The sequence below is a fragment of the Panthera pardus genome, unplaced genomic scaffold, assembly GCF_024362965.1.
Source record: "Panthera pardus isolate Hobbes unplaced genomic scaffold, ASM2436296v1 HiC_scaffold_2, whole genome shotgun sequence".
Classification (NCBI taxonomy): Eukaryota; Metazoa; Chordata; class Mammalia; order Carnivora; family Felidae; genus Panthera; species Panthera pardus.
The window spans coordinates 41,948,732-41,963,721 of NW_026526765.1; the positions used below are offsets into that span (position 1 = coordinate 41,948,732).

At 42.6% G+C, this 14,990-nt stretch overlaps 1 protein-coding gene across 2 annotated transcripts; it reads left to right on the forward strand.

The window, feature by feature from the left end:
* The first annotated feature begins 897 nt into the window (after window positions 1–897).
* GRPEL2 (GrpE like 2, mitochondrial) lies at window positions 898–13,695 on the forward strand. Of its 2 annotated transcripts, XR_002084445.2 has the most exons (5): window positions 898–1,013; window positions 3,622–3,775; window positions 4,774–4,855; window positions 8,653–9,086; window positions 12,255–13,695. XR_002084445.2 is itself a non-coding variant. In XM_019464378.2 (4 exons), exons 1-4 carry the CDS (start codon window positions 937–939, stop codon window positions 9,015–9,017), a joined length of 678 nt encoding a protein of 225 aa, XP_019319923.1. In that variant the 5' UTR covers window positions 898–936; the 3' UTR covers window positions 9,018–11,861. The 2 variants fall into 2 exon arrangements, 1 of the variants encoding a protein (XP_019319923.1); XM_019464378.2 differs by lacking the exon at window positions 12,255–13,695 and having other exon boundaries at window positions 8,653–11,861.
* Window positions 13,696–14,990: the final 1,295 nt, after the last annotated feature.

Consider the following 14,990-nt stretch of genomic DNA (forward strand, 5'->3'; position numbering starts at 1 on the left):
ATCCAGCAATCTGTCATACGGGAGTCAAGGCCACCCGTTACACATGTAAAGGTTTTGTAACATGTCCCCACTGCAATCAGAGTAAGACTCAAGTTCACATTCAACAAAAAAATTTTGAACTACACCAGGACACTGTTCCACCGTTCATTGGAAATAGACAAGATAATCTCTGCCCTAACGGAGCTCACATTCTAGCGAAGGGAAATGAGAAAATGCATTTTAAAAACATAATAAAGTCAGAAAACAAGGGAATTGGAAGGGGAGAAAACAGTAAGAGTGATGCGGGAGTCGGGCTCCAATTTTTTAAATCCCTCGCGTGATCTGTTCCGCTAATCGTGTTGTGTTGCCCCTCTTCCCTCCAATATTTAAGCGGTTACTCGCAATGTTCTCTCCCTATTGACTGGGTCTTTGCAAAAGCTGTTTACCTCTACCTGAACCACCTTCCTCCTCTTTGCATCTACGCATCCTTCAGCTTTCAATTCAACTATTTTTCCCTCTGGGGGCAACTGCCCACACTCGGCCACATCATGTTCCAGGCTTCCGTGACACTACGCCCCTCACCTTTAAACACCGGTCATATTTTGACTTAATGCGTTTGCCTTCGTTTATTGTTTACAACTTTACGTAAGCCCCTTGAGGGTACAGCTGAGATCCCCCGTGTTCCCGGCGGATTTCTCGACGAACACGGAGCCTGAGTCCTACAACAGGAACCCACCCTACGCGCCCCACGCGCGGGGGACCGGAAGTGTCGCGTTCCGTCGGGGACACCGGATGGACACGAGCACGGCGCGCAAAGACAGCCGGAAGTGTGGCGTTCGCGACCCGGACCCTGGGCCGGGAGAGCCCGCGAAGGCTGCCGGGAAGAGTGGCATCTAGAGCATCTCGTCATTTGGAGCAAGTGCGCTTGCGCTGCCTCCGTCAGCCGGGTTCGGGAATATGGCCGCGCGGTCAGTGTGGGCGGTCCGGCGGCTGGTGCAGCGCCTCCTGGCCTCGAGTGCCGCGTCCGAAGGCAGGTAAGCGAAGCAGGCCGCGAGTGGAGGGTTGAGGGTAGTGCGAGACGAGCGAGCTGGAAGGACGGTTGTGGGCTGGAAGGGCGCGAGCTGATCCACCAAGCTTCTCGGCTGCTCCGATCGGGCGCTCACGGCCCCATTCTACAGAGAAGGAAACTGAGGCACACAGTCGCGCCCTCTTGCCAGGCCAAGGAAGGTGGGAAGAGCGGAGGTCACGTTCCTCAGGGGTGGCAACTCTTCAGCCCCGAGCGTCGATTGAATTGGGGTTGTACCTTTCCCGGCCTTTACTCCCAACCTCCCCAGCCAGAGTGTCCGCTGTTAAATTGGAATTCTCCCCGTTGACTCCCTGTGTACCTCTGGGCCAGTCCCTTCCCTATTATCCCGGCTACACTTCACCTGTCGGTAAAAGGAGGGCGTTGGACTTGGCCTCTCCAAACGGCCCTTCCACCTGCTCCCCGGAGTCTATGAAGTTCCATTTGCTGCTGCTTTTCACCATCGGCTGCGGCACCTTTTATCGATCACTTGTCATGCTGATTGTAGAACTCTATGGGTAGTTCTTTTTATTCTCCCGTTCAATCGAGAAAACTGAGGTTTAGAAAAGTTGAGTAACTTACCCAAACTCAAACACTCCATAATTGTGGAACCCAGCCCGAGATTCAGGGCTCTAGAATCTGCTCTTTTAATTAGTGAGCAGCGTTAATTCTCAGGAACGATTCCGTGTTTAACTGTTTCTTCCTGAGAAAGAATAAAAAAGAGTGAATTGGGGGATGGGTAAGGTTGGACTTCCTGAAGTGTAAATTAAGCCGCGGGGTCTCCGGGAATTTCACGTAACTATTTGTCACCTTTTTATCTTAACACACCTGACCTAGCTAGCACCCTGCCCTAGCACCCGGGTGTGAGGTTGAATTCAAGGTTTCCGGCTTGGTTTTTTTTGTTTTTTTTTTAAGTCTTTTTGGCAGTTTGTGATGTAGGTACTGACCAGAAGAAGAAAGTTTCCTTCTGATAAAATTTCCCCTCCATTTCTGAAGCAGGAGGAATTGAGGGGATCAGCCTCAACTCTCCTCTTCAGACTTGGGCTTTGGCCATATTCTCTCTCTCTCTCTCTCTCTTTTCTCTCTCTCTTTTTTTTTTTTTTTTTTTTTTTTTTTTTTTTTTTTGGCCATTTTCTCTTTAAACTGGCCCTGGGAGTATTTTGACCTAATTTCAGTTGGATAAATGTAGGTTTGTTAGGGGGTTAGGAGAAAGGAGGTATTTCACCCTGTGTGATTTGCCCCAGATCTATGGTGATCATATTTTCTGAACCAAAAATGGAGAAACCATATATAATCTGACACCAGATTGTAATAGCAGAGCCCAGTCCTGGCCTGGAAGGAAAGTCTGGAACATAAAAGTCATCTTGCCCATAGCTTTATACTGAATGTTCCCTCTCCCTTTCTTGACGCAAACTCCTTTTCCCCCTTTAAATCTTTGCGTGGATGTCACCCCAGTGACTGCCCTTCATTATATGCCAGTTTATATACGTAAACTGTTTGTTTTAAAGACCTCTGTGCTCATGGGTTGAATTTTATTGATGATTTTACTTCAAGTCAAATTATGAGCATCCAGGAGGTGTAATGGAAACTTCCTTGAAGGAGGAGGCAGAACTGCTACAATCCAAGATTTATAAAGTAGCCCCTGCTCTAAATGTCTTTCTTTGTAAACAACTGTATGTCAGACATTTGAGCTGTACCAAATTCCAGATTACAAACATGATTGAATACAAAGATCTGTTTTATTCACCTGTTTTTAGTGCACCCGCTGGAATGTGTAGTGTTTTATAAGTATTTAATTGACATGATTTTACAGAGAAGTGGGTTCCCAACTCAGAATTTCCCCTAACACAGGTTTTCTTCCATAAAAGCCTTACTTAAGCACTTGTGGTCAAGAAAGCTTTAGAATTCTAGGCCTGACTCCAGTTTGACACAGTCCCTTTACTAGGCTTAATTTTCCCCATTTGTGAAATGAAGGATTGAATCAGAAATGTATGGCTTTGTGTTTTGAATTCCTGCTTCTGGTATTGCCCTGCTGGTTCTGGGTATTAGAACTTGGTTTTCTCTTGCTGAGTTTTGTGTCCCCACTTCTGGCTATTTCTGCTGCCTTGTGTTCAGTACCGTGGTTCAGCTGAATACTAGCTGTGTGATCTTAAGCAAGTCATAAGCCTCTCTGAGCGTCAGTTTTCTCATTGATACAGTTGAGGTGATAATACTATTTCTCTCACACTCTGTGAGATGAAAATAAAACCCGACTTAGTAAGCCCTTTATTTATTTATTTTAATGTTTCTTTATTTTTGAGAGAGAGACCGAATGGGGGGTGCAGAGAGGCAGAGAGAGGGAGACACAGAATCCAAAGCAGGCTCCAGGCTCCAAGCTGACAGCACAGAGCCTGATGCAGGGCTCGAACCCACAAACCATGAGATCATGACCTGAGCCAAAGTCAGATGCTTAACCAGCTGAGCCACCCAGGCGCCCCTTAGTTAGCCCTTTATAAGCGATCGCAGAGGGACTGACTGAGGGCACTTTGGCTTTTTGTGATAGCATTTTTTCATCATGTGCCACCTCCCTCCCCCTTTAGGGGATGGCTGCATCCTTTCAGCACTGCCACCCAGAGAACTGCTGGAGAGGACTGCAGTTCTGAGGACCCTCCCGATGACCTTGGGCCCTCTCTTGCAGAACGAGCCTTAAAGCTTAAAGCTGTGAAACTGGAGAAGGAAGTCCAGGACTTAACAGTGAGTAGATTTTATCTGTTCTTCACATCCTCTCTCTGGTTTAATATCTGCATAAAGTTTTCATGTCAGTGTTTTCAATTAAATTTCCTCTGATTGGCTCTTTACCTCTCACCCCACCTCCACCCTCTTGCTAGGTATGTTAGGCAAAATAGTCTATAGTCATTTAAAAACCTGTTGTGTCACAGTACGTAGATACCTAATGTTGTAGCTTCAGAGGAGGTACAGTGCCTGGCGTGTAGTAAAACTCAATAGATATTTGTTGAATGAATGACGTCGCTTATCATTTTACTCTGCCAATCAGACTGCATCTGGTATACTCTCCCGGTACTGGGTTGACAAACACACTTTGAGGGTGATAATTAGAGTAGTTCCAAAGCAAGACCACCCAGAATAGTGAGGAGGTAGGAAAGCAGGTCTTAGGAGAGCAATTAAAGGAATCAAAGATTGTAAGAATGAAAGAGGAAGAGATTAAAGGAGCTAAACATACCGTTGTCCTAGAGTTCAGTTCAATGAATGAAAGAGGGTGGCAGTATTGGCTGAGTGTGAAAAAGGAAGCTTTCTTTCAAGATAATGAGCTTGAAAAGCACGTGTTCAGAATAGGAGGCTAAATGACAGTCTGTCAGCGCTGCTATAAAGAGTAGGTTCCTGGGGCGCCTGGTTGCCTCAGTTGGTTGAGTGTCTGACTTATTTTGGCTCGGGTCATGATCTCATGGTTCGTGGGATTGAGCCCCGAGTCAGGCTCTACACTGATAGCACGGAGCCTGCTTAGGATTCTGTCTCTCTGTCTCTCTCTCAAAATAAAGAAATAAACACAAACACAAGAGAGTAGCTTCCTGCCTTGGCTGGGGATTTGGAGTAATTGATCTAAGATTCCTACAGTTCCTCATTTTTTTAATAAAAATCCGTCACAAGGGTGAAGGCTGTAAAGGTAGCAAAAACACTCTTTTCCACCAGCAAGCATGTTTTCTGATCATTTTCACTTTGCTTTTGGTGTTCAGATGAGATACCAGAGGGCTGTAGCTGATGGTGAAAACATAAGGCGGCGAACCCAGAGATGTGTAGAAGATGCCAAGATATTTGGTGAGAGATTTATTCACGATAAAAATTCAAATGCCTTTTTAGTTTAAGGATGCTTACTAGCAGTTTTGCAAACTGAACATAGTAAAAAACACAGCTGCATCCTAAACCAGTCCCTACCCTGCTCTTGCACCCTTGCCATATGCTTTCTGGAATGTTTATTGGGAATGTTGCCATGTGAACCATTTGCTACAATAATGCTTGCTTTTGTTTTGACCAAAACCTTTGTTATTTTATTTTTCAAGCACGTACGGGTAACATCCTGGGCCTTCTACATTCAATTCTGTTTAACTCGTTAATGAAGAAGTGAATCATTAAGATGTTCAGAGGAGAATCCAAAGAGCAAGATGCATGAGTAATCAGGCATATTAAAATTTTCTTGATAGAAGCAAAATCACTCTAGATCCATAGAGCAGTAATCAACTGTATCTCTACCAGTTTTCACTACTATGGGCAATAACCATTTGCCTTACCATTAGTATTTACAACTTACTAAGTTATAAAATAACTCAAAGACGTATGGAAGCAGATTAACTCTGGAAGTTATGCTAGATTACATCTGTTTTTTCATTGATGACTGAAAAAGGTTTTTTGGTCCAATTTAAAGTCTTTCTTGGGGCTCCTGGGTGGCTCAGTCAGTTAAGCATCCGACTTCAGCTCAGGTCATGATCTCAGGTCATGATCTCACTGTTTGTGGGTTCGAGCCTCACATCGGGCTCTGTGCTGACAGCTCAGAGCCTGGAGCCTGCTTCAGATTCTGTGTCTCCTTCTGTCTCTGCCCCTCCCCCACTCCTGCTCTGTCTCAAAAATAAACAAACATTAAAAAAAATTTTTTTTTCTTAAGTCAGAGGCACCTGGCTGGCTCAGTCAGTGTAGCATGCAGCTTTTAATTTTGGGGTTGTAAGTTCGAGCCCCACATTGGGTACAGAGATTATTTAAAAATAAAATCTTAAAAATATATCCATATGAAGGCTGCACATTTAAAAAATATAAAAAATAAAGTCTTTCAGAAGTATTTCTCTGAACACACAACATCTTGTTCCAGATATGTTCGTGAAAGTGTTAGTAGAGGGCAAATCTGTGATTACTTGACAGTCTCACAATTTCATACAGACCATTGTACTTTCACTGCACATAGAATAAAGGTGCTTGATGGGCCCTTGGGTTCTTTCTAGTACAATCTTCTCTTATAGGTGAGCTGAAAAAATTAATTGGTGACAGATAGAGGCATGAGTCCATTGTCTCCTGACCCCCAGTCTATTATTCATTCCCCTGTATCACATTACCTTCTGTACTCTTCATTTATCTGCTGTTTGTGCATAGGATTCGCTTCATTCCTGTCCTGTCCATTCATTCCCCTCTTCAAACCCTAGTGCTTTGGCATAGCCTTCTGCTTCTCATTCAGTGCTATGGACATCACGTTTCAAGGCTTTGAGTATTAGCTAAGGACTGACCCCCAGATTGTATCACTGATAATTTCATCCACGTTTTAGTGTCTTATTTCCAACTGTCGGGACAGGGCTTAGCAAACTACAGCCTATAGGCCAAGCCTGCGACCTGTTAGTCAATAAATATAGTTCTGAATTTCATTGTTAAAAATTGGGGGAATTTATTGTCTCTTTAGTTAAATGATCACCTACATAAGATCCTTGGGTTTTTTCCGTCTTGTCCCACAAAGCCTAAAATATTTATATATGGCCCTTAATAGGAAAAGTTTGCTGACTTTGAGCAATTTCTGTAGGAATTTCTGTAGCAAATAAACCAACTGTGGTACCTGGGGAAGACTTCTTGCCTGCTTGAGGGGTGCAGGGTAAGTTGTCTTACCAGAAGTCAGGCTGTGATGAGTTTGGAACGGACTTCCATCAGTTTCCTCAAGACTTGATAAGGTTCCTAGGAACAAGCAAATATTTAGCTAAACCATAAAATAGTTTGGTAATCTATTAACTTATGGCGCAAAATGTGTCTAGCACTATGCCTGCCACGTAAGTCATTTGCCTGGATCATTTCCTCCTAGTGGCCAGGAATATTAGAAAAATTGAAGATTGCTCAGGAAGTCTGGAGGTAGAAACACAGTAGAAAGCTTTTAGTATGGAACACAGCATGATGACTCCTTCCAGGGATTGCTTTGTCTCAATAACTCACCTTCTCTTAAACAGATCATAAAGATTCTCCCCCACCCGCAAGAAATGATGCAGACACCAACTTCCTTTTGAAGTAACAATAATGAGAATAGAATCGGAGTTTGGACCCCACACTATATAAACAAGAGAACCTGGGCTTCTATTTCCCCAAATGCTTACAACTTGATTGAACAGGAGTTGGGGTTCTTTGTACCATGTTAATGTACAGTCAGCCCAGAAGCTTAGAGCTTTCAAAATTCTAATAGAGTGTATGTCTTCTTTTAATAGGGCATGCTTTGGATACCCCTGGTTGATCTTTATGAGACATTCTTTTCTCATTGGTGTTCTGATCTAATCGGCATACTTTTCAAGCCTTCGGCTAATCTCTTCTACCTTTTCAACTGATTTCATTAATAGCCATTAATATTTACGGCTGCCATCCCTGATGGAGGTGAGGGAGGTATCTTGTGGTACTCTGATCACACCAAGTCTGGTTCCCTGGAAATGCCTCCTGGTTTTACCCTTTTCCTCTCCTTCACCTCCTCCTACTCCAGACCGGGTCACACCAGCTGATTCCTTCGCTTGGCTCTCCTATTTCTTGTATCTTCTCTTCCTGCCCATCTGTCATGCCCCCAGCACCCCAGATCCATTTCGTATGTTATTATTAGACTAATTTGAATCATTTTATACTTGTTTTGCTCAAGATACTATAGTGAATCTCTGTCACCCAGAAGTTAAAGATAGAATCCTTACCTCTGTCAGTTATTCTTCTAGAATCTAGGCAGTAAGTCTGGGGAATCTCTTCTCTGTCATCTCTTTTATTGCTTCCCTGTGGCTGAGCTTCCTTTTTATCTCTGAGTACAGTTAAACTGGCTATCTGTTATGACACATGGCCTTAAAACTGCCCCTGGATTAAAACCAGAACGGAGTCTTTCACCCTTACCATTACTTTGCGTTATGATAGATACCTGTAATGATGACATTCCTTATCATTTCTGTAAGAAAAATCAAGATGCGGCATTGGGAATAATGAGATTTCTCAACAACTGAGTTTAGTTTCAGAACAGTTTTTGTGACTGAAAAGGTTAAGCAAGTTTCATGGCCCATCTCCAGCAAGTATACGTAACTTCGTAGCAGGCAGTTGAAGACTCACCTCACCTACGGAGTATCTTACTTTCCTGCTCCTATTTAGCCAATTCTCAACCATTCTTGAATCTCCCTTAGCATGGTCTTATCAAATAATTTTTGTATTATTGCCCCCTGCCCATACTCATGTCTTATCCCTATTGAGAATGCATGCCTTAGCAAAATTGAGACGTGAGAATTTTCAAAATGTACATAACTCAATATTAAAGGTGAATAGCAACAAAAATACAAGAAGCATTGACCAGGTTTTTAAAAGACAGATTTCTGATCTTCCCGTGTGTAGTCTTACCTAGGTCTTAGATTCTAACCATCTTCCCCATTTCCTGGTAGGCTTCCCGGTCATATGCCTTCCCAGAGAAACACTGGTTTGTCAGTTGGGTTCAGGTGGTAATTGTTGATCCCTGAGTCCTGTGTGGCAATCTTCCTACTTCTGGGGTGCCCAGTAGGCTAGCCCTTATGTGGGCCTTCCCCATACCCCACCCCCAAAAGCAAAGTGATTTCCTCACAAACAATAAAAGTGTGTGGTTTCTCTAGGAATTCAGAGTTTCTGTAAGGACTTGGTAGAGGTGGCAGACATTTTGGAGAAGACTACAGAGTACATTTCTGAAGAAACAGAGCCCGGGGACCAGAAGCTCACTCTGGAGAAGATCTTCCGAGGGTTATCACTTTTAGAAGCAAAGCTGAAAAGTGTGTTTGCCAAACATGGCCTAGAGAAGATGACACCCATCGGTGACAAATACGACCCTCATGAGCATGAACTCATCTGTCACGTGCCCGCTGGCGTTGGGGTACAGCCCGGCACCGTGGCATTAGTAAGGCAAGATGGCTACAAGCTTCATGGCCGCACCATTAGACTTGCCCAGGTGGAAGTGGCCGTGGAGTCTCAGAGAAGACTATGAAAGGACCGTGAGGAACTGGATGTTCTCCCAGAGTACAGTCACCTGTGTTTCCTTTATTTATTAAACTAGGTTTGTATTGTACATGAGGTACTTCATGTGATCTGTTTTGGATTTAGTCATATTGGCTTTATTTCTAAAATACTCTACGGATTTAATGTGACCTATGTGGTCTCATCAGAAGTCTTGCCATTGGGCATTTGAACAATGTGACAAGTGATCCTGTGGCCTTTGTCCAAATCTGTTTAAGGAAATTATTTTAAAATTGGTACTCTGATGACTATCAATTGAAAATCTTTTTAAAAGATGGAAACGAGGATATGTTTATGTATTTTCAGCTAAATGTTTCTTTCTAATGGTCTCTGTAACAGGAATTATATAGGATCTGTTATTTCGTGGGAAAAGGAGATGGTAGGGATTGATTCAACGTCTGGGTACTTAGATGCTAAAGCTTTATAGAGTTACATGAATTTAGATCGTTTGGGTTGATTTTTATACACATAGATTTTTTTTTTTTAGGACTTCCCCTTGTTATTTTTCTTTTAGCCACCTTTTGTCCTTGTAGTCCCCACCAGGTGGGCCATATTCACACTCATTGTCCCTTTCCAGTTCCCGTTTACAAGGGCTAATTAAGGCCAAGGCAAGACTTGGAAGGCAAGGAGTATCAAGAAATTCAAGATACGAGGTCCCTTTCAAGCAAGTATGACCAAGAAACGTTGTGCTGTCTTTGCTGAGTTACCTTCAAATTTTCAGCCTCCCTGGGTATATAATCATTTCAGGGTAACTGAAGCAGCACCCATAGCCAATGATCCAAATTGGTCTATATAAGTAATTTACCTACAGCTTTTCTCTCCACTAGCCCTTAAATCTTCCACTTCGTCAAATTTGCTTTATCATCCTTTATTAGATTATGCAGGGAGGTGGTCAGGACAAAAATAGGTTCCTACAATTTCTCATTTCATTTAGTTATGCTGATTTTTTTTTTTTTTTTTTTTTTTTTTTTTTTTTGGTACTCACAAATCACTACCTCTCTCACACTGATAAACTTTGTTTTCTAGTTTTTGTTTGTCTTATGTCACATGTATTAATATCTAGCTGGAGTTAGTGAGACTGTGTGGTTTTGTTTGTTTGGTTGTTTTTTCTAGTCTTATACCTGGTGCTCTGTAAAAGATTTGGTCAGTAAATAAGTGAATGAATGACCTATGAATCAGACTTTAGAAAGAAGGTCACTTATGGATTTGTGATGTTAGAAGAGGCCTTAATGATGATCTCATCTCACCCTTTCAGCTTCTTAAGAATGAAGACATCTTTTAAGAACTGGACTCAAAAATGTCTAAAACCAGTAAACTGAATTTCTGTGAGGACTTGAATAAGGAATAACTAGATACTAACTTTAATCATTTAAGCTGCAACAGTTCTGTAACGAACGTGCAAGTGTGTCCCCAGCAAGCAAATGTCGTTGGAGGTCCAGATTGCATGGGTTCAGGTTTTTACGTCAGTTACCCATAAAGTAAATCCATTTCTAGAACTTTAGGACCCCATTCCGTGGAGTGGTAAAAGTTATCCTCTTAGACATCATAGATGGTTCTAGCACACTCCACACATATCAATAAAACCATCCCCCAATGGGCCCTGCCATCTCCACCAGAATTAGACACTTAAAAAAAAAAAAAACAAAAAAACAAGTACATGCTTTTAAGAAGCAAACAAAAGACTGGTGTAAGATTTTTAAAACCAGAACCGCTTTCTGCTTTCCACTAAGTACGTACTGTAAACTTAATGAGCATCAGAGTTCACAATAAGAACTGGATTTTTTTGCCTTCATTCCTTTGAGATTGACCGACGGTGACAAGAAAAGGAGCCGATGACAATTACCTAGGTTTTCATGAGTTACGAGCTGTCATTTATCGGTGATTTAGAATCACCATAATTTTAGGTATGGAATGTTCCAAGTACTTCAAGAGTTTTCTAATATTCCTTGCAACCTCCCGTTTTAGCAAGTAGATTGAGGAGAATTTTAGATTTTTTTGTTAGTAGTTACACAGACTTAAAAGTGTAAATTTAGAAGATGGGGCTATAACAGTAAGAATCTCAAAAAGTTGGGCTTTTGGGAGCCAGAACAGCATAAGAGAGCAGGGGCTCTGTAGGCATTGACTTGAATGTAAATCCCAGCCCAGTCTGTGTCACCTTGGGCCCCAGTCATCTCACCTTCCAGAGCCTGCTTCCTCGTTTGTACAATGATTACAATTCTCTCGCAGTACTGTGAGGATTGGATGAAATGTGTAAACTGTCTACTACAGTAGGCCCTCAAATATTTATTTTTATTACTTTTTATTATATATGTGGTTTTGCCTCTGTTTTTATAGCTGCCCTAAAGTCTAAGGAAAAGGGAAGGCTGGTTAAGTGATGCTTTTCTATAAAAAATTGTAGTTTAATCAATCACAGTGACTTATTTTCCTGCCAGCTTCATTTTTTTCTGTTGTTTTTTTTTTTTAACATAAATCCACACTTTCAGACTGAAGGAGCAAGAAAATTGTGTCAGTGCTCTTATTATTTTCATCTTGACAGGAAAGCGAAAAGACTTTGTAGGCCTGCAGTTGTGTAAGGAAGCTTTGGCTCACTTGAAGAGGGGATCTTGGTGTTTTAGTACATACAGTCTAACAGTCTACAGATCTTTTACAGATTTTCTTCACAGCCATAAGGGAATCAGTTTGATACTGATAAATTAATTGGTGCTCTTTCATGGCGAAGGATTTGATAAGTGAAGAAAGGGTCTTGAACACTAAAGCAAATTAAATAGGGATATTCAGAAGAAACTTCAATAAAACCTGAGTTGATGTAACTGCAGATCATGTGTTTAGTGTGTTTGTCTGTCTAAATGTTGACATTATGGCCACTGCATTGATTGTAGACCCATCTTGGTGATGCACCGTCGAGGTTCCTTGAGATCTCACAGCAGCCCAGCTATGTGCATGCAGTGAGATGCAGGCATCACACACCCTGCCTTGGGTCTTACCTTGAAGTCTTACCTGTTTCCCTGCCTCCTTGCCTTGCTTCATTCTGATTTCTCCGTATTTCTTAGATCTGGACTCCTGCTTCTGCCTTCCTCTCTGTCATTGCCTTATTTTCTTATGCTTGTTTCTTGGTTCTAATTGTATTATCTGCTTCGGCCGCTTCACTTGCTAGGCTTCTGATCCTCCAGACCAAATTACTAACATGTGGCCTCATTCTGACTTTCAGCTTCCACGAGTTCTTGCCAAGCTCTACCTGGCTTTGTCCACACATCTGCTCAACTGGTTTCCACATACCTGGCCTAACTGAGTGGCTCTTCACTCTTAGAGCTCAGCCATCAACTTAAGAGCAAACTGAAGGGCCTGTGAAGTGGAACGGGCCCTAGCTGAGCTTTCAGCCGATAGCCAGCACCGTCTTGCCAGGCCTCTTGGGGAGCCATTTTGAAAGTGGATCCTCCAGCCCCTAGTGGAGCAGCTCCATCTGATACCACATGGAACAGAGATGAGCTGATTGGAGTCCTGCCCAAGCGCAGATTTATGGCCAAAGTAAGTGATTGTTACTTTTAGCCACTAAGTTTTGGGGCAGTTTGTTATGCAGTAATAGGTAATTGATAGAGTCTCCCAGCTTCACTTCCAGCCTCACTAGTCTTGCACCTCGGCCACCAGAATTCTCCCTCCTTGCTCTTATAGCTCTTTTGAACTTGTCCCACAACTTCGGTGTGCTCACCCATTATCAATGGGTTTGTTGTAGGATGGAAAGAACTTCCTAATAGGAGAAAACATAGCTAAAGTTTCTAGAGTTCACAAAGACCTTAAAATTAAAAGCAAAGTAGAGTCAAGAAGTTGAATTTTAGCGGTACCTGGGTGGCTCAGTTAGGGATCCCACTTAAGCTCAGGTCATGTTCTCATGGCTTGTGGGTTCCAGCCCCATGTCAGGCTCTGTGCTGACAGCTGGGAGCCTGGAGCCTGCTTCGGATTCTGTGTCTCTGGCTCTCTACCCCTCCCCCACTCCTACTCTGTCTCTCAAAAACAAGTAAACATTAAGAAAAAAAAATTTTTTTTAAGTGTTGAATTTTAGCTCCTTTCTCCTTTTATCCACCATCGCAGTGTGTTGTGCGATTGACTGTTCTCACCATGTCTTCTCACGAGACTTTCAGTATCAAGTGATTCCTGGCTAAGGAACAACAGCAGAATCTTCCATTCTCTAGTGGATTTGGATGAAAACTGGTAATAAAATACACAACTCCAAGAGGAGACATTAAAGAACCACACTGGGTCTCTAAAAAAATCCCACGTGAGATGGCATACATACTTATGCTGCATGAACGTCATTTGCTCATATCCTATCACTGTAAACTTCTCTACTACCTGAACAATAGACATGTTTTATTTGGAAAATGATTTTTCTCTGTTCCTATGCTTCTGCACCAATAGATTGGTTCAGTAATAAATATGTGAGAACTTTTTTTGGGAAAAAAAAAAAGTTGAAATTTAAAGTTAATAAAATTTACTCTACTGTGAGAAATAAGCCCACTGCCCCAATCAAAGCGGGGACACGGAGCCTCGGAGCACAGTGAAGCGAGGCTTTAATGAACGTTCCTGCATGAGCGGGTGTCTGAGGGAGAGGCACACTCCCGGCGGTTACAGCAGGCAATTTATCTCCTAGCCTGCAAGTCCCTCCCCTGGTTCCTCATTGGCTGGGCACTACAGCCTTACCGGAAGTGGCTTATGCCCATGTAAGGCAACAAGTAGTCTGACTGGAACAAATGTACATTCTTTGAGGTGATGAAAAGATTTCAGTTCTTCTGCACATGCTCATGCCAAAGCCTGTGAAAATAAGCCCACAAAAAAGAGAGAGGAAGAAGAACCAGGAAGTGAAGTGTCTAAGGGTTTGTTGGTTGGGGGGCGAGGTGGGGGAGGGGGGGGTCATGCATATTTACGATAGGTTGTAAACCTATCGTTAACTAGATAGCACAGCTTTTATTTGGTATTTCTGAAAATGAATCATCTCACTTCTCACACCTATCAAAAACTACAAGAATCAGATTAAGTCAGCACATAAGAGAACTTTGTCACAGAGTGATTGATGAATGCTGTTTAACAAAAAATTTAAGGGAATATCTTGAGTCACTGGGAATGAACTTAAAAAGTTTTGCATTGGGCAGGGGGGACACCTGGGGGGCTCAGTAGGTTAAGCATCCAACTTGGTTTCAGCTCAGGTCATGATCTCACCATTCCGTGAATTCAAGCACTGCATTGCTGCTTGGGATTCTGTCTCCCTCTGCATCTCCCTCGATCACGCTCGCTCTCTCTCTCAGAAATCAATAAACTTAAAAAAAAGTTTTCCTTTCTGAAATAGCATTGCCAAAAAGATTTTTTTTTTTTAAGATTATGAGAAACGCATGTTTGTTCATCTACCACTTGACTAGTAATCCAGTTTGGCCTTGTTGAGACTCACAAAGCCGACTTAGAATCCCAGCCATATGCTCTTTTACTATTCTCTGAATCCTTTCAGTTTCTTCTTTTAGCCATAATCTGACTGGATAAATATGGGTTTTCCTTATTTATCATGAAACTCATTCCCAACTTTATTTTCTGCTAGAGGAATCTGCCCTTCACGGTGAAAAGTACTAACCACGCTGCGCTGCTCTTGTTTTCTTAGAGGGTGAAAATGGGAGCTTATCCTTCCTTACTACCTTTCCTCCCCCTGAGAAGAGACTGGATGAAATCTTTCCCCTTTTTTTTTTTTTTTTTAACTTTTTAAAATATTTCTTTTTTGAGAGAGAGACAGAGACAGAGCATTAACAGGGGAGGGGCGGGGGGGGGGGGGTGGTCACAGAATCCAAAGCAGATTCCAGGCTCTGAGCTGTCTGCACTGGGCCCAACAGGGGTCTTAACTCAGGAGCCAGGAGATCATGACTTGAGCTGAAGTCGGTCGCTCAACAGAACGAACCACCCAGGCGCC

Coding starts and splice junctions, on each gene's coding strand:
- GRPEL2 (XM_019464378.2), top strand. CDS start 937: ATGGCCGCGCGGTCAGTGTGGGCGGTCCGGCGGCTGGTGCAGCGCCTC. Junction 3,776..4,773: donor AGGAAGTCCAGGACTTAACA/GTGAGTAGATTT, acceptor TTTGGTGTTCAG/ATGAGATACCAGAGGGCTGT. Junction 4,856..8,652: donor AGAAGATGCCAAGATATTTG/GTGAGAGATTTA, acceptor TGGTTTCTCTAG/GAATTCAGAGTTTCTGTAAG.